The following is a 24,574-nucleotide window of genomic DNA, read 5'->3' as shown; positions in this document are numbered from 1 at the left end:
TTTTCTTTCAAGAACAAAAAGCAACCTATAGGTCTTATCTGGGAAACAAAACCTTAATGTTGCAGGTAATAAAACAAGCAGAGCAGCGACTTTAGGGAGAGACTACTGCTTTAGCTTCCCAGTTCTTGGATTCAGACAAATAACATATTCTAAATCTTATGTCAAATGTGAATAAAAAAAATCTTTAGAAAAGTTTTCCACTTTTATTGTTCTGTAACAAACAGCTAAGAGAATACTTGTTATGTAAATGCAGCTTCAAACTAGGATCTCTACCATCATGTTGCATCCTTTTTCAGCATTTTCTGTAGAAATTCCGTAGCAGCAACCCAAAGGAGAAGGAAGCCAATCAGCTATAGAAAGAAAGCCTTTGCTATTGGAGTTATTTTCTACTGTGTTAATTACTTAGGGCTGTGTGTGTCTGTGTGTGTGTTTCCTTAATGCAGATTTTGTCATTATCTATAGACCAAACGTGAGGTTTTTATGATCCAAATGACTTTATAAAATGAAAGGTATAAGGGCTTTTTTTTTTTAATTATAATTTTTAAATAGTTTTATGAAAGCATTTAAGGCATTTTTTTTTCTCAAAAGCATTAAGAAAATATATTCAGGGTAATATTTACTATAAGGCCAGAGACATTTAACTCCCTGATTATATTATCAAATGAAGTCTAGCAATAGATAAAAAGAATGCATCATGATCAGGTTGGGTTTATCTCCGGAATAAAAAGTTGACAACATTCAAAAATAATCAGTGTAACTCACTGCATGGATATAAAAAAGAAGTAAAACTGTATGATCGTAAAAGTTGCAGAGAACCTTTTGAATATACTAAAAACTACTGAACTTTAAAAGGGTTAATATTACAATATGTATATTATAGCTCAAATATTTTTCCAAAAAAGTTAAAAGGTACAGAAAAATTATGACAAAATTCAAGGCCCACTTATGAGTGAAATGTGCACACACACACACACACACACTCTTCAGCACACCAGGAAGAGAAAGGATTCTCAACCTGAAAAGACCATTTACTAAAAAGCCTACAGCTAATATCATATGAATGGTGAAGACTGAATGTTTCCCCTGCTAGACTAGGAACAAGACACTCCTACAACATTGTATTGGAGGTCACTGTATAGTAAGCAGGGGAGCACAGATAGGAAATAAGACAGTATCTACTGGTCAATGTGACTGCCTATATACAAAAGTCAGTAATCTTTAAAGAAAAAAAGCTAGAAAAAGTTGAGTTTAAGCAAAGTCAATATGTAAAATTGTATTTTTACATAGTAGCAACGAACATTTAGAAACAAATTTTTACAATTAGCATAGCACCACAAAATGTGAAATGTAACAGATATATACAAGATCTGTAGGTAAAGTGTAGAAAACATTGATAAAATCAGAGAAGACCTTAAAAAAAGGAGAGATCTACCATGTTCGTGAATTGGAACATTAGATTCTATGAAGATATCACTTCTCTCCAAATTGATCTTTAGATTTCCCAAAGCTCCAGCCAAAATCCCAGCAGGAATCTTTGTAAAAAATCAACAAGCTGATTAAACAATATATAGAGAAAGGTACAATTAGAACAGCCAAACATTTCTGAATAACGAACAAAGGTGAAACTCCTACTTGACTTCAAGGCTCATATAAGGCTCATCAGGTCACTGTGGTACTGGTGAAATGTTAGACCAATGGATCAATGGAACAGAACAGAGCCCAGAAGTAGACCCATATATATGTGGTCAATTTCTTACAAAGGCTCAAAGGTAATTCAGGGAACAATCTTTTTAACAAACACTGCTGGGATATCCATATGTAAAATATGAATCTCAACTTCTACCAAAGACCAGAATGAACTGAAAATGGATCATAACCTAAAAATGAAAACCCTAAAGTGACCAAATACCTAGAAGATAACATGAGAAGAAAAATCTGTGGCTTTGGGTTAGGCAACGTTTTCTTAGATATGAAACTAAGAAGTATCCCTAGAAGATAAAAACTGATAAAATGCATTTTTCAAAATTAATGTCTGCTCTTCAAAACACAATAAGAAAAGCCACAGACTGGCAGAAAATATTTGCAAAACACATTAGATAATGCACTTCTATCCAGAATATATAACACTCAATAAAAAAAACCAACCTTCCAAAAGAGGGGCAAAAGACTTCAACAGACCTTTCACCTAAGATTATGTGGATGGCAAATAATCCTATGAAAAGATGCTCAGCATCATTAGCCATTAGGAAAATGGAAATGAAAGCCACAGTGAAATATTACTGCACACCTATTAGAATGGCTAATTCAAAACTAAACCCTGGCCATACCAAGTACTGGGAAGAAAGGAGAGGAACTGGAAGTTTCATACATTTCCTGATTGGAATGCAGAGTGGTGAAGTTATTTCACAAAAAGAGTTCTGGCAGTTTGTCATAAAGCATAATATATACTTACTATGTTACCCATTGGATGGATACAACACATTTTTATTTATCCATCATTTGGATATTTAGGTTTTTTCACTTTGTAGCTATAATAATATGAAATTTGTGTACAAATTTTTACATGGACATGTTTTTATTTCTCTTGGGTATATTATATATATGCCTGTCAGTAGAACTGCTAGGTGATATGGTAACTCTGTTCAACCTTTTGAAGAGCTGCCAAGCTGTTTTCCAAAGCATCTGCATTCCCACCAACAGTGTAAGAGGGTTTCAGTTTCTCCACATTCTTGTCAACACTTGCTATTAACTTTTTTACTATAACCATCCTAGTGGGTGTAAAGTGATACCTCAGTGTGGTTTTGATTTGCATTTCCCAGATGGTTTATGATGTTGGGCACATATTCATGTTTTTATAGGCCATTTGTATTATCTCCTCTGAAGAGTGTCTATTTACATTCTTTACCCATTTTTCAAACTGGGTTATTTGTCCTTCATTATTGAGTTATAGGAGTTCTTTGTATATCCTAGATACAAGTCCTTTATCAGATGTGTGAGTAGTAAAAATTTTCTCCCATTCTGTGGGTTGTCTCTTGACAGTGTCCTCCGAAGTAAAAGTTTTTTTGTAGTTTTTTTGGTGAAGTCCAATTTGTATTTTGTTGTTCATGTTTTTGGTGTCATGTTTAAGAAACTATTGCCTAATCTAAGTCTCAAAGATTTGCTCTCTTCTAAGAGTTTTACATTTTTACCTATTACATTTAGGTCTTTGACCCATTTAGAGTTAATACTTTTGCATGTGGATATCCAGTTGTTCCTGCTCTACGTGTTGAAATGTAGGAAGGATAAATTTCTAAAGAGAATGTTTTTCTCTGATGAAAAAAGGACAAAGGTGCTAAGTGGAAATTATAAAGTAAATTACCCTCATCAAATATGAATAATTTATTTTAAAAATTCGCCATAAAGCATATCATGTTAAGTAAACTTGGTATCAGACTTGAAATACTTTCACTAAGGCAAGAGCAATTAACTGTTAAAGGCAGTGAAGGAGAGGTGCCTGGGTGGTTCAGTCAGTTAAGGGTCGGACTTCAGCTCAGGTCACGATCTTATAGTTCATGGGTTCAGGCCCTGCGTCGGGCTCTGTGCTGACAGCTCAGAGCCTGGAGCCTATTTTGGATTCTGTGTCTCCCTCCCTCTCTCTGCCCCTCCCTGCTCACACTCTGTCTCTCAAAAATGAATAAAAACGTTAAAAAAATTTTAAAAAGGCAGTAAAGGAAATATTCCTGTTGTGAATATTTGTCCAATTTATCCAGCACTCAAAGAAATAGTGCAAAACACTAAACTACAGAATATACTAGTACATTAGTAAAATGCAGTAAAATGCAACAGCAAAGAACATGAGACACCTACAGATATAAACCTAGTTTTAAGTAAAGATCTGGACAAAACTTGGATTTATATAAGCAATAAGTTAAAGGTGGTGATTTACAAGTAGGATTCTTTTAAATAAGATTCATCCTGGGGTATCTAAAATTCTATTGCAAATACAACCCACACTTTTGAGACTTCTCAGCGATAGCTCTTACATAAAATTTAGTACAACTCTGGTTACATCTCCAAACTTAAACCTTTGTTTGAGGTAGAACAAAACAAATATATCAAAATATATAATTTAAGGAGAATTTCAGTTAATAAAACTCAAGTTTTGCCTAGTCATTAATCTTTTGCAATTTTAAGTTTTCATATTAATTATACTTCATGACTATTCACATACAAAGAGTAGATGTTTTACACACATAGGGGAATCATGCGCTTGTTTCTTCTTTTATCCATTTAAAACACTCCTCATATGTGAAAGTACAACATATACCTACATTTTTCTACTCATCTTTTCAAGTCTGGGTGTGACAGAATGGAGAAAATTGTCCTTAGGTATGTTTCCATCTTCAGATCATTTAAGCTTCTCCTAAATTTCTGAAAAAACTAATCATGTAATTAAGACAAATATTTTCATAACCACTGTCTCAACTGCCCATCTTTTTCTAATTTATTAATTGGATGTTGTGAAGTCCCTTTATTCATTCAACACTGAAAATATATTTCAGCCTCCCTGCAAAACACGACACTTCAGAAGAGCTTGAAATAAGGCTTCTCCTCATTCTCTGATGAGCATCGGGCTCTTCCAGTGGAGTCAAGTAAGTATCCACTCTATTATTCAAAAGTAGTATTTTGAAGTCCAAGGACAATGGATTGTGAAAATGACATCCCCTATTTACTTCTCAGACTACATTCCCCAACTTCGTTGCAGCACACGGAACCATCTCATGGCTCATGTGCTTACCTTCTGCCCGATAAAGCCTAAGTATTTCCATTTTAGGGTACCCTGGCAAAAGGATTTTGTGGTATTTGATATTTTAACTCAGCCTAATTTTCAAACCACATCTAGATTTTCACATGTAAGTAAAAATTACATCCAAGGTTTTATATTCCTTTTTCTTTTTTTTTTTTTTCTGTCAACATTCTTAAGAGCTGTAAACCAAAGCTCTTTTAGGGAATGTAGTCTATTTATAAAATAAGTCAATGTTTTAATGACTGTTAGTTGTTGTTATTCTCTCTTGTTTTAAAGTAGACTGAACAAGTTAAAAAGTATGTCCAGTCATACTACTCAGTCTTATAGTAGTATATTCAAAGGCAGCATCTGTTGGCTGGTCTGTTCCTACTGACTTAACTGCGTTCTACATTCCGAGTAACTGAAATGTTGCAAACCATACCAAGTACAAGCAGATTTTATAATACGCATAATTAGAAATCCTAGTATTACAAACTTGTCAACTGTGCAGAATGGTCAATTTATAAAATATGGTAGGTTGAACTTTAAATGTTGACCAATAATTTTTCATGAAAATTTTAATATATTTTAGGTCCCTCATTTGAATGGATATCCATCATTACTTAACAAATGCCTGCATTTATTGGTATTAGCAAAACTTGAACATCTGTAATCCTGTAATGATGACCAGTGTATTCTTGGCAAAGTTTTCATTTCAATTCTTTCTGAATGGTGTTTTAAAGGGTACTGAGCTGCATCTTTACCTCTGATCTTTAAGAAACAGATTATTATATCCTTTAGTAACTTTACAAAGTGATTGATGGCACACACTTCTCCGTCAAAGAGATGCTCATCTAAATCTACAAAAAGATAAATATGCCCAGAAAGCTCACATAATATTTTCTGCTGAAGATACAATTCTCTCTGTTTAGGAAGTAGTTCATAGACTGTCATTCTTGAATGGGTTCTTACAACTCGCTCACAAATATTTATGACTTGACAAAGACTTTGTGAAGGGAAATGTAAACCATTCTTCTTTTTAACACACAACAGTGACCCAATTTTAGCAACCTTGAGATCTGATGCATACAGTGCACTGATGCACTCCTCACAAGTTAAAAGAGCTGATAACTTATTTGCAACATAACTGGCACAACAGATGAGTTTTTGCCTGTGATCTGACAGATCTAGTAACGCCTCACTTAGCGAACAATTAGACCAGTCTCGGCAAATATCCTCTTTGTGAAAAAGAGTCTTTATGCCGCTGACGCCATACTGACGCTGAACGGTCCAAAGGGCCAAGTCTGTCCTTCGAGCAATTGAAATGTCAAGGATGCTTACTTCACTTAGAAAAGCTTCATCTTGTGATCTGTATCTGGTCTCCAACTTATGGTAAGCTTTCTGGAATGCCATACAGGTAGGGTTAGAACCAGTTACTAATACCTGTCTAAGCATCTTGAGAAATAATTCCAGATGATCTTGACTGAATTTATAAGTCAGAAGATATGGAAAAGGCATGACCTTTGGGAAAACGTAATTCTGATAGAGCCATTTTAGGCTCTCAGCATTAAGCAAAAATCCCAGGAATCCTAGTTTTCGCTTACCTTTAATTATTTGATTATTGCTAGCGTCAGATAATGTAACAAAGATTGTCTTGGCTTCAATTAACACGCGATTAATTTTACTATAAGTTTCAGGCAGTAGAGGTCCTTTAAGTCCCTTTCCATAACAGTTCCTACTATTAAAAATGTCAAACAGGTTGTTAATTAAGCGTAAAAAATGGACGGTACCAATACAGTTTTGAAAAGGAGGCAGGCCTAACGATAGCAAGCACTCCAACGCGCTGGCCACACTCTCACTGAACAGTTGGGCAGCACAGTTCGTCTTCAGCACGTGGTTTTTCAAATTTGCAAGTTTTCTTGGGAGTCTTTCTATGTTTGCTAATTCCTGGTCCCCCAGGGCTACTAAGTCCACAAGGTGCTGCCAATGTGCCGTGCCATTAATAAACTGAATGCTTTGAAAATTCTGAAATGCATTTCTTATTAATCTGAGCAAATGGCAAGAATCAAAGAAGTATGCAATCTGTTGACTAGAAGATGAGGGATGCTGAAATGTACACTTCATGTTGTCTCCGTCAATATGTATTCCCAACGCTTTTGCCATCTGAACGCTGTGAGCTGTAGCATCAGAGGTGACGGCCAAAACCGTGATCCCTATGTCACTTAGTTTGCCAATGGTAAGACGAAGCAGCTGAGCCTGCAAATATCCAGATGCCCTGTTAACAAAAAAATAACCAAGAGGTGTTCTCCAGTGACCAGAAATACCCACGGCCATTAACAAAATAGTTTCGGACGCAAGGGGCGTTTCATCAGCATCAAGTATGCCGAGGCCAAAGTCCATAAACCCTTGCAAATGGTGACTGCTGGGGTCCCACTGAAGTTGTTGCTTGAGAGATACGCCTTTTATTATCAGTGAACAATACTGGTAGAGCTGGTCTCCGTTCTCTACTCTTCGCTGAAGAAAAGAAAAAATGTTGCTGTTGAAGCCTGGACTGGGTTTGCATTTGGATAACCATCTGGGAAATATAAAAATATATATATATATATAAAACTCAAATGAAGAAATTAAAAAAAAAAAGGAAAAAATACCTTAACTGCTGCTAAGTTGCTTCAGATCCCTATAGAAACACAGCCAAATATAAGTAGCCAAATTCTATGGACATTTTCAAGCATCTATTCAAATAGTTACCATAAAATACTAAGATAACAGAGAAGCTTAGACACAGAGTAAGTATTTCAATACACCATTGCTCATCTACTTCTTTAAGATATATACAAAACAATTACCCGGTTTGTTGTAACTGTCGTGTTTAGATCATAAACCAGTCTTACCTGTAAATTCAATGAAATGAGAAAACGGTTGAAGGGGAAGGAAACTTTGAGAACATCTAGCACATCTACCTCATTTTAGAGATTGGGAAACGGGGACAGAGGCAGAACTGAAGCCGCACAGCCCTTGCTGTGCTGCTAGCTGCATACAAGTGTGAAGCCCAGCTTTCCCGGTGTCCTGACAGTGCTTTTCTCACTGCTCCTTGCGACCTCAAATTGTGCCCTCAAGGAACAATGAAGGCGTCTGCATCTGTCTGCCCTGCACAAAGTACCTACACTACTACCTTAGGAGTTCTTTTGCAGTGTCCCTGACCTTTCCATACTGGTTATGCTTTCCAATTACTGTTAGTGGCTGTCTTCAGAATCCTTTTCACTCAGTTCTAATTTACCTCTAATTTGCTGTAGGGTCAGGAGAGACAATAGCCAAATTTAAGAACTATCTAAAATAAGACAAATTGGATTCTCTAGTAGAGACTGACGTGTTCATCTTAGCTAAAGTTTACTTCTGTAACTCAAATGACTTTTTGGAATGTTATATTTCTGACTTGGGGGCTATATTCCAGACTGCCAAGGTTTCTTCCTGGACAGCAGGCCTCTAATTGAGATTTTAATGTACCTCGCCCTAAGTATTTCAGGACAGGGCTTTCCACATACTTTGCCGCAAACTAAAAGTTCTGTAAATGAAATTTACCCTCATTACGTGCCATGCACACATATATGTAACATATGTGTGTGTATAATGCCAATTATGACCCACTGAATTGATTTCAAGATGCACTAATGGGTTTGAAAAACACACTTACAGGATGCAAAAGACATCAATTTTAAGCTGCTTGTAACCTATTTAAGAGACAAATGTATTAATCAGTTGTTTATATTTTAAAATAGGATGAAACAGTAAGATAATGAGAAAATAGGACAGTGGTTACCCACCAGGGTGCTACAGCCCAGTAGTATATTGAATGTCCTTTGCAAATGGGTCTCCAAATTTTAATTGTTTAAATTTTTTTCTTGCATTAGGATTGACTCTCAAATGAACACCAAAGATGCTGTGCTGCACATGGAGTCAGTATATTATGAAACTACCTAATGCCTCTATGTAAAAGTTTTTATTTAAAAAAAAAAAGTTTTTTAATGTTTTTATTTATTTTTGAGACAGAGAGAGACAGAGCATGAGCAGGGAAGGGGCAGAGAGAGAGGGAGACACAGAATCTGTAGCAGGCTCCAGGCTCCGAGCCGTCAGCACAGAGCCTGACGCGGGGCTTGAACCCACAGACTGTGAGATCATGACCTGAGCTGAAGTCGGACGCTTAACCAACTGAGCCACCCAGGCACCCTGTAAAAGTTTTTATTTTAAATAGGCTTTTTAAAAAAGCTTGTTCTGGGGCGCCTGGGTGGCTCAGTCGGTTAAGCGGCCGACTTTGGCTCAGGTCACGATCTCGCAGTCCGTGAGTTCGAGCCCCGCATCGGGCTCTGGGCTGATGGCTCGGAGCCTGGAGCCTGCTTCCGATTCTGTGTCTCCCTCTCTCTCTGCCCCTCCCCTACTCATGCTGTGTCTCTTTCTGTCTCAAAAATAAATAAACGTTTAAAAATAAATAAATAAATAAAATAAAAATAAAAAAGCTTGTTCTTTGAGCTTGATTTTTAAATAGATATCTAAATTGTATTTTTTTAATGTTTATTTATTTTGAGAGAGAGAGAGAGAGGGAAAGAGGGAGGGAGGGAGAGAATCCCAAGCAGCCTCTGCACCAGCAGCATGGAGCTGAAAGTGGGACTCAAACTCACAACTGTGAGATCATGACCTGAATCAAAATCAATAGTTGATGTTTAACCAACTGAGCCAACCAGGCGCCCCAAGAGGATATTTTAAATTGAACAATAGCTTAGTTATAGAGTGATTATAAGGAGTCAGTTGGGTGGCTTAAAACTCTGCCTGAAAAAATACAAGGCTGAAGAGCCATCGTGCCAAGGGGTGTTTTTCTTTAAGACTATTAGCTCCACTGGCACTCTTTTTTCTTTTTCAAAATAAATAACATTAAAAAACAACAATAGAAAAAGACTCTTAGCTCCTCCCATGGTCTTGTTTACCTTTGAATCTCTCACATCATCTTACCTATAGAGGGAGCTAATTTATTAATTGGAATGAAAACCTAAATAGAAAATTAGAGACAGAGAAAATCTACTAAGATCATACCATATATATCACTGTTATGATAAGGAAGGCTGAGGATGTTATGACATTCTTACAAAAGATATGTAAAAACAAACTACCTTAAAGACCCAAAGAACTGGAATTATAAGAAGCACAGCTCTGGGAAGGTTCTAGACATAGAGAATTCAAGAGAGAACTGATAAAGATCCAACATCAACACAAAGAAAATTACAGAGGTGACTGATAGTGGCTAATAATTAGAAAAAGATATGACAAGTTGAAATCAGTGAAGCAGGTACCTGTCTCACTGAACAAGGGTTTTCAAAAATATGAGTCTAGCTTGGTCTGTCATCATCTAATTTTTTACCGTATAACTGTTTCTCCATCATCACAGGAGGAAAAATAACTATTCAAATTGTCTCTTTTCTCCTCAAAGTTTTTTTAAAGTTTTAAAATTTATTTTTTGAGAGAGACAGCGTGAGCAGGAGAGGGACAGAGAGAGGGAGGAAGGGAGAATCTAGCACAGAGCCTGATGGCAGGGCTTGAACTCATGAAACCATGAGATCATGATCTGAGCTGAAACCAAGAGTCGGATGCTTAACCGACTGAGCCACCCAGGCACCCCTCTCCTCAAACTTCTTATCTCTGCTTCCCCAATTCTCTGCTATTATCTTTATGTCACTGAGAAAAACAGAAGCAATCCAATAAAAACTCATTTTCCTACCACTAAATCTGCTAACCTATTGAATCTGTGTCTCTGCCTCTTCCTGTGTAAATGAATGAATTGTCCCTACTCCTAATTAAGGCTAAACGTCTCTCCACAATGGTGTTAGATATTATCCCCCACAGTTATCCCTTCTCTTATGCATCACCAGTTCTCCTCTCTACCAGACCATTCCCTTAAGCATGCAAACATGCTGGAACAAGTGCCCTCTCAACAGGTGCCCTCCCTTTCATCTATGCTCCTTTCTACCCACAGACCCATTTCTCTGCTCCCTTCATAGCAAAACTCCTTGAAGGAGTGCTTAATCATTGTTTCTGCTTCTTAGGCTTCCAGTCTCCCTTGATCCCACTTCGGCCAGGCCTACCTCTCTACCACTCCACTGCAACTGCTTTTGTCAATGTCATCAATGACCTCCATCTTGCAAAATCCAATGGTCAATTTTGTCCTCCTCTTACTTGATCTCCCAGCAGCAGGGACAGAGTGGACTATCTCCTTGAGATACTTTCTACACTTGGCTTCCAGGCCATCACATCTCCTGGTTTTCCTCCTGCCTCACTGGCCACTCCTGACCAATAAATAAATTTACCAAATAAATATTAACTATAATGATTATAGATGTAATACATAAGCAGAGGTGTGTTAAAAAGATATATCTTTTTTAATAAAAAAATAAATAGAAATGTAATCAAATGTGAATATGTTTGACTATTCAGAACTGTCAAGATAAAATCTAGATACTTCTAATATATGAGAGTAATAGATAGACATTAACACAAAATTTTGTGGATATATATTTTTTTAATGTCTGAGAGAATATATACCAAACTACTAATAGCAGTTATCTTGGGAATTAGGGGAATGGTCTGGAAAAGGTCTATAAACCTTTTTCATTTTCCAGTATTTACATACTTACGTATTGTCTGAATGTTTTATAACAAGCATGTATTACTATCATATTAAACAAGGTATTTTAGTTTCAGACAAAGTACCCAAAGAAATAAACAATTTTTTGAGTACTAAAATTATACTAAATAGATAGCATCATAGCAAAAATACAAAATGGACATAAAGAGAGAAAAGATCAGTGTGAGCTGGAATTGCCAGAGACTATTTAATCCAGAAGTTAATGGAGAACTACAGGAAATGAAGAAATGTCTCACACAAACCACAGGGCAAAATCCATAAGCAGTGCTTTAAAACCAGTAAAGAGAAAATTTGAGTAGAGAAGGGGATATATCAACACAGTATCTATAAAAACATCTCCTGCCTAGCAAAAAGTAGACATTTATAAATAAGAATAATATCTGGCCTAAATAGTAAAATCAGATGATAGAAGAGAGTGAATAAGCCTATACACAACTATCCAAATGTTTCTGGTCACTACAATCAAAAACGGAAACAATATAAATGTCCAATAGTTGGAGAATGCCCCGGATAAATGGGGTACAACTACCTGATACTATGCAGCTATTAAAGATCATTAACTATGTAAAAGGAAAAAGAAAAAAAAAAAGCTAGCAAATCTAAGCACAGAAACAAGACTGGAAGCAAATTCCCTAAATGTTAATAATTGTTGACATATAATGTAGATAAACAATTAATGAATTTTCCATTCTTTTCTCTCACTTCCAAATTTTTTATTAGTATTACTTTAATAGTATGTGGAGGAAAGTTAATCATTTTTAAAAAGAAGATGTAATATACAGCATTGTGACTATGGTTAATAATACTGTATCATGCATTTTAAAGTTGCTAAGAGGGGGACCTGGGTGGCTCAGTCGGTTAAGCGTCTGACTTCTGCTCAAGTCATGATTTCGCCATTCCCAGAGATCAAGCCCCACATCAGGCTCTGTGCTGACAGCTCAGAGCCTGGAGCCTATTTCAGATTCTGTGTCTCCCTCTCTCTCTCTCTCTGTCCCTCCCCTGCTTGTGGTCTCTCTCTCTCTCAAAAATAAATAAACATTAAAAAAATTTTTTTAAATAAAAAAAGAAAGTTGCTAAGAGAGTAGATCTTGAAAGTTCTCATTGTAAGAAAAAAGTAATTTTAACCATGGAATGGATATTAACTAGACAGTGTGGTGATCTTTTTGTAATATATACAAATACTGGATACCTGTTATACACCCAAAACAAATAAAGTGTTATACGTTAATTATATCTCCATTAGAAAATAAAACAGATGTTTTCCCCAAAATGGAAAACAACAATATCATAATTGACGGGGTTCAGGACAGGATCCCCAGAATGTGCTGCTCTGGCATGTGGATTATTTGTTATTTGAGAGAGGGAGCCCACAAGCAGGGGGGCAGAGAGAGGGAGGGAGAGAATTCCAAGCAGGCTCTGTGTTGTCAGCATGGAGCCTAAGCCAAAGTGGGGCTTGATCCCACAAAGTGAACCCTGAGATCATGACCAGAGCTGAAATCAAGAGTCAGATGTTTAACTGACTGAGCCTCCCAGATACCCTGGCATGTGGATTATTGTGAGTTGAAGGCATTTGAGACCCTGCAGGCTCAAGAGAAACTTTTATCCCTTCCTAACCACACAGAATAATCTAAACTGGGGAGGCTTTCCCAGAATAAGAGTTATTAACAGAGATAGATTTTATCTAAGTGAACAAAATGTATGGTAGGGCAAACATCTAATTACCAAACATCTGCTTCACTTATTGCCCTGTGAAGTGCATGCCTTTCCTCTGAAATCCCAGACCCCTATCCCCATATCTCCTTAGTTCAGAATGACATATATACCTCTTTTGTCTGTCTTTGGAATTTCCATGTCTATGTGGATTCCCTGTATGTACAGCTATTAAATTTAATTTTCTCCTGTTAATCAGTTTCATGTCAGTTTGATTTAGTCCAGCCAGAAGGACCTTTGGGGGGGCCAGGAATTCTTGTTCCCTTATATAATTAAGGTCCTACTGCCTACCAGCCCTCAATTTCCCCCTTCTTTAAAATGGGTGGGGTCAGCGGATGGTGGACTATGTGCTCTCTTAGAGTTTCTCCAGTTCAGAGCCCCTGAATCTGTTTTAAAGTTGAAGTAATAAGAAACCAAGAGGTACCTTCCAGGAGAGAGAGATGATGCTACTCCTGGCTGGCCTCTGTCCCACCTGCACTGAATTAAATGGAGTACTGCTCTTCAGAAAGCGACTTAAGGTCCACTGCATTCCCTCCTTCCGTCTACTCAAAATGCTAAATGACCATTCAGGCATTCTTTCTTTCTACAAATATTTATCAAGGGACCATTTAATGCTTCAGGTACAATGCACAGTTGGGGGTTCGATGGTAGTGTAACCAAAAACCAGATGCACCTCATACTTGGGCAGCTCATGGTCCAGTGGGGAAGACAGTGTTTTAAGAACTATGATTCAGGTCTGGGGTGCCTGGGTGGCTCAGTCGGTTAAGCATCCGACTTCGGCTCACATCATTATCTAATGGTTCATGGGTTTGAGCCTTGCATCAGATTCTCTGCTGTTAGCACAGAGCCCACTTCAGATCCTCTGTACCTCTCATGGCTTCTCAGCCTTTTGGCTAAGATCAAGTGCAGGTCTTCTGTACCCCTCTCTCTCTCTCCCCCCTCCCTCAAAAAAAAAAATAAACAAACATTAAAAGAAAAAAAGAACTATGATTCAGTTCTTATGTGTGTGACAGGAGCACTTACAGCAAGCCAGGCTTCTGAAAGGAGGTCTAATTTGAGCCTGAAGACTGAGGAGTAATCACTAGGACCAATAAAGAGAGAGAATGGGCATTTCAGGCACAGGGAATAGTAAGTCCTGGTGGCAAAAAGAGGCCATTAAGGAGTGCCTTACAATTGGAGCATGGAATGCTAAAGGGCAGGGAGGGAGGCCAGAGATGAGCCTCAGAGCTTAGCAGGGGCCGCACCACGGGAAGCTCAATAAACCACAGGAGGGAGTCAAGCCTCTGGTCTGTAGGTAATGGGGAGGCTTATGCATCAGGAAAGTGACTGTTATGGGCTGAATTGTGTCCCTCAAAAAAGATATATTGGAATCCTAATTCGCAGTACCTCAGAGTGTCCTTATTTGGAGATACAGTCTTTACAGAGGTAATCAAATTAAAACGAGGTCATTAGGGTGAATCCCAATCCTAAGACTGGTCCTCATAAAAAGAGGAAATTTGGGCACAGAAGCACACATACATAAGGGAAGATGATGTAAGGATACACAAGGAGAAATACCACCAAGTACAAGTTATGGAGAAAGGCCTGGAACAGACCCCTCGCTCACAGCCCTCCAAAGGAACTAAACCTGCTAATACCTTGATTTTGGACTTCTAGCCTCCAGAAGTGTGAGACAATATACTTCTGTCATTTTTAAGCTCAATAAATAAATAAATAAAAATAAAAAGGCATCTGTAAAACCAGTGATAAAAAACAGTAAATATTGAGCATTACTTTTATAAGACATTACTGTAAAGTCACTGAGTTATTTGCTTCATACTAAGTGAATTATAAATATATCCATGTATTTTGACCACAAATCCTACAAAATTATTTACCAAAATTTCCTCCCTGAACAACCCACACTGGGCATCAACTACAGTGCTTAACAAAAATGCAGATTTTTATGCTTAGCCTCAAACCAATGGTGTCAATCTAGAACTATTGTAGATTTTTCTAGGATAGTCAGGTATTAAAACTACTGAAGTATATTAGAAATCCCAATATTTTCAGATTCAAATTTTATCACCGAGAATATCTCTGTCTGGAAGATGCAAAAAATTTGTCAGATTATAGACCTTCATTTTGTTGGTGAAAATCTGCTGTTGTGATAATATGCAAATACCACTATAAGTTTTTAAAAAGAGCAAATGGACTAATAAATGAGAGTCTGAATACAAATAGCTTCAACACATAAAATACAATTAAATAATAAAATACTTGTTTATTTAACATCTAAAAAGTAATTCACTTACGTCCTGAGGATGGAAGAATGAGGCAGCTTGAGAATCTTTCTTACATAATCATAGACTTTGCTACTGCACAAGTAGAGTGTACATGCAAACTGTTTCATTTCTGTGGAGTACTCAGCTGTTTCTCTCCAGTTATACAATTCCCACTTAAAATCTGTTAAAATAAATTTATTTATTCTTTGTGATGAAGAAGGTGTACAGTAACATTCTAAGGTACAGATCATAGCATTTGGATATAAAAAACAGTGGCCATCAAAATACAAATACAAATACAATCACAGTTTAACTGAGTTTGTTTCAAAGGCTAATATCCAATCTTAGGACCTCTTGACCAATTTATCCTGCTCATCCTGGATCGTTTCACTCAAAAGAGGGAAGAAGAAAGTTTCAACTTGAATCACTATGTTTTATTATTCACTGGCAGCCTAAGTGGAGAATTTTAGAGAAACAGGGAAGAAGATAAAATAACTGGATAAAATTAAGTCTCTGGATTATGAGCACATTTATTTATTTTGCTTCCTGGTTACTATTTATCTGAGGGTACAAATGAGACACAAGAAATAATTCCGGCAATAGGATGCTATTCAAATTGAACAGATGACCTTGCCTACTTTGAGGGGAAAAAAAATCCTCTGTTCCTGGTGGGGATCCCTGTTTATTACACCTCTGTCCCCCTCCTGGAAAAACACAAAATATTCTCCTCCTTTGGAGATACCTGCTCTTTTCTAGAAACAAGACATACTTATTTTTTACCAGGATGTAAATCCAAAATCTCTGCTGGCTTTCATCAAAGAGTAAGTTGGCTATACTTAAATTCTGTCCCTCTTCAAATATGTTGGTTCACAAAGAAAAGAGTAGGTAGTCTTTCCAATGGACATGTATATCTTCCATAGGATATTTTAGAAAATAATATATGGAGACTCAAAGAATTTTCAAGCTCAAAGGGAACTGGAAAATTACCTGGTTCGACTCCACTGCAAAAACGCTTCGGTGATAAATTATGTAAGCACTTAAATTGTTTAAAAAGAATTTGCAGTAAAGCGAGTAAGTGCTTTATAAAAAATGAAAAGTACAGTATATGGTATAAGCCATATGATCTAACCTCTGGGTAGTTGGATTATGTGTTACTTTTATCATTATATATTTCTTTGCCTTTCCTATAATAAGTACATTACTTTTAAAACTGGAAATACATAAAAGGATTTTGGCAATTACTTTTCCTTCTTTTTGCTTACCCTGAGACTTCATGTCTCAGCTAAAAGCATGTTTTCATAGGCAACAGCAAAGTAAATACTTTAATGATATTTCAGGAAAAGGGAACATCACAGGGCAACAATGGGTGATTCAGTCAGTTAAGCATCTAACTCTTGGTGTCATGGTCTCACGGTTCATGAGCTCAAGCCCAGCACTGGGCTCTGTGCTGACAGCACAGCACAGAGCCTGCTTGGGATTCTGTGTCTCCTCTCTCTCTGCCTCTTCCCCACAAACATGTGTATGTGCATGTGTGCGCTCTCTCTCTCAAAAGAAACTTTAAAAAAAAAGAAAGAAAGAAAGAAAAAAGAAAAGGGGAACATCATACCTGAAAACTGTGCTCGTAGCAGACACTCTGTTTCTTCAGAAAGTAGTTTCTCTTCGACAAGTGCATCAATTAGTCGTAAGCCCTTTCTCTTCTTGATCATCCTGTAGTTTTTCACAGAAACCAGTCTTTTTTTGGACACTTGTAGCATCTGTTGCACCTCAGCCAGTTTCTCTGCACCAATTGTCAGAGGTCTCTTTAAACTGTAGTTGTGGTCCTCAGTAGCAACCTCTTGAGAATTATCAGGAAGTGGCTGTTTTAGGATTTTCTGTTTTGCTTTACCTTTAAGGTGTACACCTTGAAGAACCTACAACAGAAATATAAAATTAAGGTTATTTTTGAAATGATCACACAGAAGGCGGTCTATAAAAATACCACTAAATCAAAGGACTCACCTTTAATGTGGAGAGTTGTTTTAAAAAAAGGTCATAATCTCTAATTTCTTGAAGTGTATTTATAGGAAAATGTGAACAGGGTTTGAGGTTTTTTGGGGTTTTTTTTCATCCATATAGAAATAGTAACCTGATGTCGAAAGTTAACATGATGTTGAAAGTTTCTGAAATGGGTTAAGTAACAACAGAAAGGTGGTAATTTGGGAAGGCTTCGTGGAAATGAGTTTTGAGCAGTGTTTTAAGACAGCAATGACATGATTTAATGGTGGGGACAGGAAAATTATTTGTGCAAAAAGGAAGGCATAGTGGACAGAGCATGGGGTTTGGAATTGAGACTAATCTGGGTTTAATCATGGCTCCCTCATTTATTAGCTGTCACTAAACCTCTACAATCCCTCATCTCCTCATTTGTATAACTGTAATAATACAGAGTTGTTTTAAGGATACAATAGAATAATTTATGTAAATCTCCTAGCACAATGCCTAGACCACTGTAGGTCTCAATAAATAGTAACTATTATTCATTTTACAAAAGCATGAAAGTTAGTCAATTTATCACATATACAGAAGTTAGTACATGTGGTTTGAAAAGAGAATTTGGAGCAGTTAGAAATGCACAATTAAAAGGAAGCTCTTAGAGCTTAGGAGTTTGGATTTGACACCAATGACATTCTTCTGAATACAGGAATGAGAGAAAACAATATCGAAAGGAAATTCCCATGGATAAGAGGCAAGGATAGTGTCAGCAGAGAACAGCTAGAGGACTACTGCAGACTGTGCAGCGAGGAGTGCGTACAGCAATGTGGCCAAGGGGTAAAAGGATAACATAAAAAAAGAAACCTAAGAACGTAACACTAATCCTGGTGACTGATTCATAGAAAGCCCTCTATTTTCCATAGATACCTCTCTATATCAATGCTAACAATTAAGCATATTTTTGGTCAAGATCAACATTACTGGGAGGAGCCCGAAAAAGGCATAATTTCTAAGTATTATGGAAACTGTGTCAAACAAAAGCCTGAATTCTAAGGCATCTACTAGTTAATTTTTGTGATCAATTTAGTAATCTTTATGTGGGTCTAGAAAATGATTTGCATTTATATACCTTAAAAACTTCAAAGCAGAATTACTAATATTACATATAGATTAAAAACAAAAAACCAAAAACCTAGTTTTCTACACATTTAAAATCTATTAATGGATTTATTTTAAGATTTAGGATTTTTTTTTTAATCTTTGTAAATTCTAGCTATAATGTGAGGTATCTTGGTTTTTAAAGGCTCTGTAGAATTTAGTTTTGTTTACACCTAGATTTAAGTACCTTGTATAGAGAAACAGAAGGCACAGCTCCTTTTTTCAGCTTTCTTCTTATGCCATATGACTCAAAGTCACTTTCTTGAAAATGTTTGGAACATAGTATAGCACCTGGTCCTGGGATCCAAATCTTTTTGCTTCTGGGGTCCACACGATTAACAGCCCTGATCCATTTTGAGCGCTGTATGGTATCAGTTGGAAATCTACAGCAATCATATTAAAGTTCCATTAACATGAAAATATTATGGTAATACTACAGTATTTATTACATAAACCCATTTATTATTTAACTGCTTCGTATAAACATCAAGTCCAGTTAAATTTACTTAATCTGATTTCAAAGTTCTTTGATTTTTTGAATCCAAGAGTTTAGTATCTAAGTGAGCTCATTTGCTTTAATTTCTGAGGGCAATTCTCATATTAAACATCCTACATTTTGTCTTCACTGACTACATTAACGGAATCTGCTCAAATTTAGTATGTGTGTTTTTAAACTATGTCCCCAAATTCTTTACTTCTATTCCTTTCAAGGGGTGGAGCCTAATTTCCTTCCCCTTGAGTGTGGGCTAGGGTTAGTGATTTGCTTCTAAGAAATACAAAAAAAAAAAAAAAAAAAAAGGAGAAGAGACAACGGGCAGTAAGACTAAGTAATAAAAGGTACTTGCTCCCTCTTTTCAATGGTTTTTCTCTGGGAAAATTTCTCTGCCATGTGAGAAGCAGTCCTGCAGAAATATGTCCACTGGGCAAGAAACAGGCTTCCCCGCTAAAGGCCACATGAGTCTTTCTGAAACTGCACCCTTCAGCCTCATCAAGTGTTCAGAACATTCTAGTGTTGGCTAACATTTTACTACTACCTTATGAGACAGCCTGTAACACCCAGTTAATTCACTCCCGGATTCCTACCCTCAGAAATTTGTGAGATCATGTTTCTACTGCATTTTGAAGAAATTTGTTACTCAGCAGTAGAAAACAAGTAAGTACATTTCCCATACTCAATTTTCCTCTTTTGTTTTGAAAGGCACCACTTTTTCATAGCCTTGAATACAAAAATTACCTCGTGTTTCTCTCTTTTTAATCCTAGCCAAATTACTATGTTTAGAAATTTGTTGGGGGGGTGGATCACAAAACTACTCTTTCTGCACCCTCTCCCTTGATTTACCTTGGAGACAGATCTACAGGTAGCTGTGTGAATTTTGTATATCTTAACTTGGGTTTTAAAGCATATGGTTGTTAGGAATTGAAACTAGTGAAAATTTTAATGTCCTCAGCTCATTGTTGGGGAAATATAGCAGTATGGTAAAACATACTTCTGAGATATTCTCTCAATCACCTTGAGAAAGAATACTGAATTGGAAAATCTGTACTTAACCTTCAATTACCTTTAACAGACATGTCTCAATCTCTCAGCTGCCTCACAGGGTTGTAGTTAAGAGTGCACAAGGTGACAAATGCATTCAAAAGCACTTTGTATATGGTAAAGTGCTACCCAGAGTTTGTTCTTTCCTAGGAACAACAATCCACTTTCAAGACTTTCATTTTATTGTTCCAGGAAGATGATGCCACTTGATCAAGAGGAAATTGTTTTTCTAATAAAGGTGAGGCAAATCTATGTCTTTTTACTGAATTCTTTTCTTAACTAATGGCACATTTGTGAGGCAGCTTTTCCACAGATGGGGTGTAGTCTCTAACCATGCAAAGGACAGTAAAAAGTTGGCTAGTCCACCAAGTTACATTACTAGCCTGATCCTCTGATGTGGTTTCCCAACTGGCATGCCTGCTCACTACAGTCATCAATCCCCTTATCTCATGGAATTGCCTGGGCCACTTGGAGCCCTTGAAGTAGGTATTACAGTCCAGTCCCAAACAGCTTTGTTGGTTTGCCCCAAAGTATTAAATATTTCCTATGCATAACACACCATGAAAGGCTTGAAAAATACTGTAGTCTAACAAGCATGACTAATTTGAATTCTGGACAAAATTAAATTGGTAATAATAATTGATACTACTTTTAAAGCATTTACCTTGTGCTATTTTTACGTGTGTGGGTGTGTATATGTTTTAAAGTTTATTTAAGTAATCTCTACATCCAACATGGGGCTCAAACTCATGACTCTGAGATCAAGAGCCACATGCTTTTCCTACTGAGCCAGCCAGGCGCCCCAGTGCTTATGTGTGTTTTTAAAACTGTTTTAGTCTTTAAAAAATTCTGCACGAACAGGTTACCTTTTACTGAAGATGAAACCAAGACCAGAACTAAGTATAGCCACCAGTAAATAGTAGTTGAAATTGGAATTCATGTTCCCCTATTCTAAAATCACCTGTGGCAAAAGAAAAATCCCAAACCAATCATCATTTCATATACACAATAATGAATTGGTTTACACTAATGCAGAATCTGTTTTCTCTCCTGTTAACTATGCCTTTTTTACACTATTGGCAGAAATTACCTTGGGCTCTCTGCATATCATATTTTCTGAAAAAGTGGCTAGGAAAATCCTTTCTACAGAGGTCATCTCTGGGGAGAGAGAGAAAGGATTGAGGGGTAAAGCTTTATACCTGGTAACTTAATTCTCTTCTAACAGAAAAGAAAAAAAAAATTGAAACAAGGCAAAATGTTAACATCTGCTTAATTCTAGTGATGGGTACATCAGTGTTTGTTATGTATTATTCTTTGCCTGCTAATGTGTTCAAAATGTTTCATAGCTAAAAGTATAAAAATAGAATTCATTACAATTCAGGCAAAAACTCTTCCAAGTTATCATACATATATTTCTTTGATTATGAAATAAGTTGTTTAATTTCTTTACACCAATAAAAGGAGAATGAATCAAACTGTCACTTCTTTAAACTTGCCAGTCCCATCTCATATTTAACCATTTATGTGTTTGACAAAGTATCAGTATTCTCATAACAACAGTTTCCACATCTTTAATCATTTTGATTCATGCTTTTCAGCCCAAGCCCCTCGCCTGTGTCCTTGCAACATCTTTCACAATTCTGGTAATGGTGGTGAGGATGTTGGGGAAGGCTTCAGAAGACAGAATGCTGGAGCTAGAGCTGATGTATCAACAGGAGTTTGCCATGCAGACAGTGGCCACTCCGAGCAAATGCATAAACACAGATATAAAATAACTACTAGGATCTTACTGGTTGATAAAGCATTGAAAAATAAGTTAATTTGTAGACTGGAGAGGGTTAAAGAAGAGTACAGAGGTAGCTTGAACTGGGTATGGATGGGCTGGAGGGGTGGCTAAAGGCCAGATCACAAAAGATCGTGTGTGCTAGGAAGTTTGGGATCCATCCTTTAGGTCAGTGGCTACCGGAGGAGTGTGCACTCATCTACTGAGATTTGAAGAAAACATTAGAATTTGTTTTTATAATGTTTTGCCGCATCACTTAATTTTTGTGTTTCATAATACATATTAGTTCATCACTTCGTGTATGTAATTTATAAATCAGTACACATTTATCAGGGCATGTACTCAAATTTCTTTGTGGAGAGGGCTCCATGTTCAAGAAGTCTGAAGATGATGCCTTTGGGCGATGGCAAGTTGACAAATTCTTTCCAACCTATATTACCTTTTTGCTGAACCCTTACTTCTGATCAATATAACTTTGTTGCTACGATTAACACCATAGTATTCTAACTCCTTTTCCTATCTCTACCTTCTTCTGCATTCCTTACAACTTCCTAGGCATAGGAAGACAAAGCTTATTCCCTCCCATTCACACATAAGGGCATGTGTTTAATTTAGCACACATAAAAAATAACAGAAATACAGAGGAAATTAAATTCAGGTTGGAAGACAGGTATTGGAGAAAAGTCTTCACAGAGGAGTTTGGACTCTGCCTTTAGGCATTTGAAAAGCCCAGGATTAAAAACCTTTTTTAAGGGAACTAGTATAAAATTTGCATTTTTAGAAAAATAATTTCCAGAAATCAGGAAAATGGAATGAATGGGAAGAAATCAGCCTGGACGAATGATAGTATACTACTGTAATAACTGCATCACTTTCTCTTCTTAAAATTAAGTAGGTCTTACTTTGGTCCTCAATATATAAAACAAATAAAAGCAATAAATGAATTCTTCCTCGCTTAAAGAATCTTAAGACGGCACAGGAAAAGCAGGGCAGCAAAAAATTTTAAAAAAAAAATTAGAGGAAAAGGAGAGAACTCTGGACAGAGTGTGTCAATAAAGCCAATGAAGATGTGAGTTTCACGGAGCAGTCGATATAATTAAAAGTTAAAAAAAAAAAAAAAGAAGGTTAAGAGAAGGACTTAGAAGTTTTCACTTAGATTTGGCAACATTACTGTTGACCCTTTGTCAGTGCATTAGAGCAGTAGTGATCTGGCTACCATAGGTTGAAAAGTCAATAGGACTTAGGAAAACAGGTGTATGTTCCTGTTAGAGGAGCCTTGTTATAGAGGGAAAGCGTGATAGGGTAGTGCAGAGGTGCACATAGGCTCAAGAGTTTGTGTGCCTGTTTAAAAATGGAAGTAATGTGAGCATGTTCATCGACTTTAGGCAAGTAATCAGTAGAGGGAGCAATTTAAAATGAACAGGAACTAATTGATGGGGGGAAATCCCAGAGAAAAAAAGAAAGGTTACAAGATACAATTCTAACAGCTTAGGTGGAGGAACCAGCCCTATTTAAAAAACAACACAAAACAATGACTACAAAAGGCCTACCATACAGAGTTGAAACTCCTTAACCTGACATTTTTTAATGTCTTCAAGATACTTTTTCCACTCCTCTGATATCTGCACTCTCCACCCCTTTACATTTTTCCATGTTATTCGTATTTAAGCGCTATCTTCCTCCCACCCCCACTCTACAACCTAAGTTCAAGGTCCAACTCAAATCATCTGTCCCATAAAACTATTTTTTATTTTCTCATAAAAGTCCTTTGTCAGTGGTTTAACTCTCTACATCTATTACCTTAACAGACTACCTCTTTTTGAAGTACGTTTCTTTTTGTCTTTGAGGATCTTGCTTTACCCACTCTTCTACTTCGCATTGTGCCTTGAATGTCATGGATGGACTATAGACGTGGGTTCGAATTAGACTGGTCTGAAAATCCACCCCACTCTTGAGCCAATGTACCTTCCTTGCCATGACCAGATCCAGCCAGAATAGGACCGGCCTTGTGGAGCTCAGCCAATTCTACTAAATAACTTGTAGTAACAGGCAGTATTCGTGAAAATCCATCTGTACTCCTGTTCCTGGGTAAGCCACACAACTCTAATGGAATCGAACGCCTTCAACAGTTCTCCCAAACTGTCCACCCTTCCCATCTCCTCACGTCAAATAGTAAGACGACCGAAAAGAAGCATGACTCCTTTCAAAAAACCCTTGCTAAACGCCATTAGGCAAGTGGTAGGCAACGAGAAAGAATCAGCAATTTGGAGGTACACGCTAAGCCGGAAAGACAGGAAAAACACCAACTCTCAAAGGTCCCCGGTTCCTTTCCCTCACGCTACGCACGTCACGCCACGTCACGTCAACGGCGCAACGCAAGCCCGGCCCCGCCCCACCCTGGCCTACTGCCCGCCAGGCCGTGCTGGGAGTTAGACAGCCGGAGGCTGCTCTCACGCACTGGTGGAAGGAGAGGCCGCGCTCCCGGCTCAGCACGGTGTCCCGGGTGCTGCAGCCAACTGCCGAGCAACTTCGGGTCATCTTCTTGCTACGTGGGGCTCCACTTTGGGTGGTCCTACGACAGCATTAATCGTGATAAATTTAGCTCCGCCCGTGGATTCGGCGGCTACGACCTTTATTTGTCGGAAAAGGCGGGCTCTTAAGGTGCAAGACTCCTACTCTTCCTCTTCGTGGGCGCTGC

The 24,574-nt window shown here is 37.3% G+C and overlaps 1 protein-coding gene across 1 annotated transcript; it reads right to left on the bottom strand.

The window, feature by feature from the left end:
• Window positions 1-4,915: 4,915 nt before the first annotated feature.
• Window positions 4,916-24,540, bottom strand: THAP9 (THAP domain containing 9). Its single transcript, XM_049630768.1, has 5 exons — window positions 24,335-24,540; window positions 18,744-18,939; window positions 17,034-17,337; window positions 15,458-15,608; window positions 4,916-7,340 (listed from the first exon to the last, which is right to left on the bottom strand). Exons 1-5 carry the CDS (start codon window positions 24,412-24,414, stop codon window positions 5,363-5,365), a joined length of 2,709 nt encoding a protein of 902 aa, XP_049486725.1. The 5' UTR covers window positions 24,415-24,540; the 3' UTR covers window positions 4,916-5,362.
• Window positions 24,541-24,574: the final 34 nt, after the last annotated feature.

This window comes from Panthera uncia, chromosome B1 (assembly GCF_023721935.1).
Source record: "Panthera uncia isolate 11264 chromosome B1, Puncia_PCG_1.0, whole genome shotgun sequence".
Lineage (NCBI taxonomy): Eukaryota > Metazoa > Chordata > Mammalia > Carnivora > Felidae > Panthera > Panthera uncia.
Note: the sequence above shows the minus strand (reverse complement) of the source record. Positions and strands in the feature narration are given on the sequence as shown.

Excerpts from the sequence above, each read along its gene's own strand:
- THAP9 (XM_049630768.1), bottom strand. The coding sequence starts at position 24,414 with ATGACCCGAAGTTGCTCGGCAGTTGGCTGCAGCACCCGGGACACCGTG. Across the intron at positions 15,609-17,033 it reads GCTACGAGCACAGTTTTCAG|ATTTTAAGTGGGAATTGTAT; the intron begins GTATGATGTTCC and ends TTATTTTAACAG. Across the intron at positions 7,341-15,457 it reads CATTCTTCCATCCTCAGGAC|ATGGTTATCCAAATGCAAAC; the intron begins GTAAGTGAATTA and ends TATATTTCCCAG.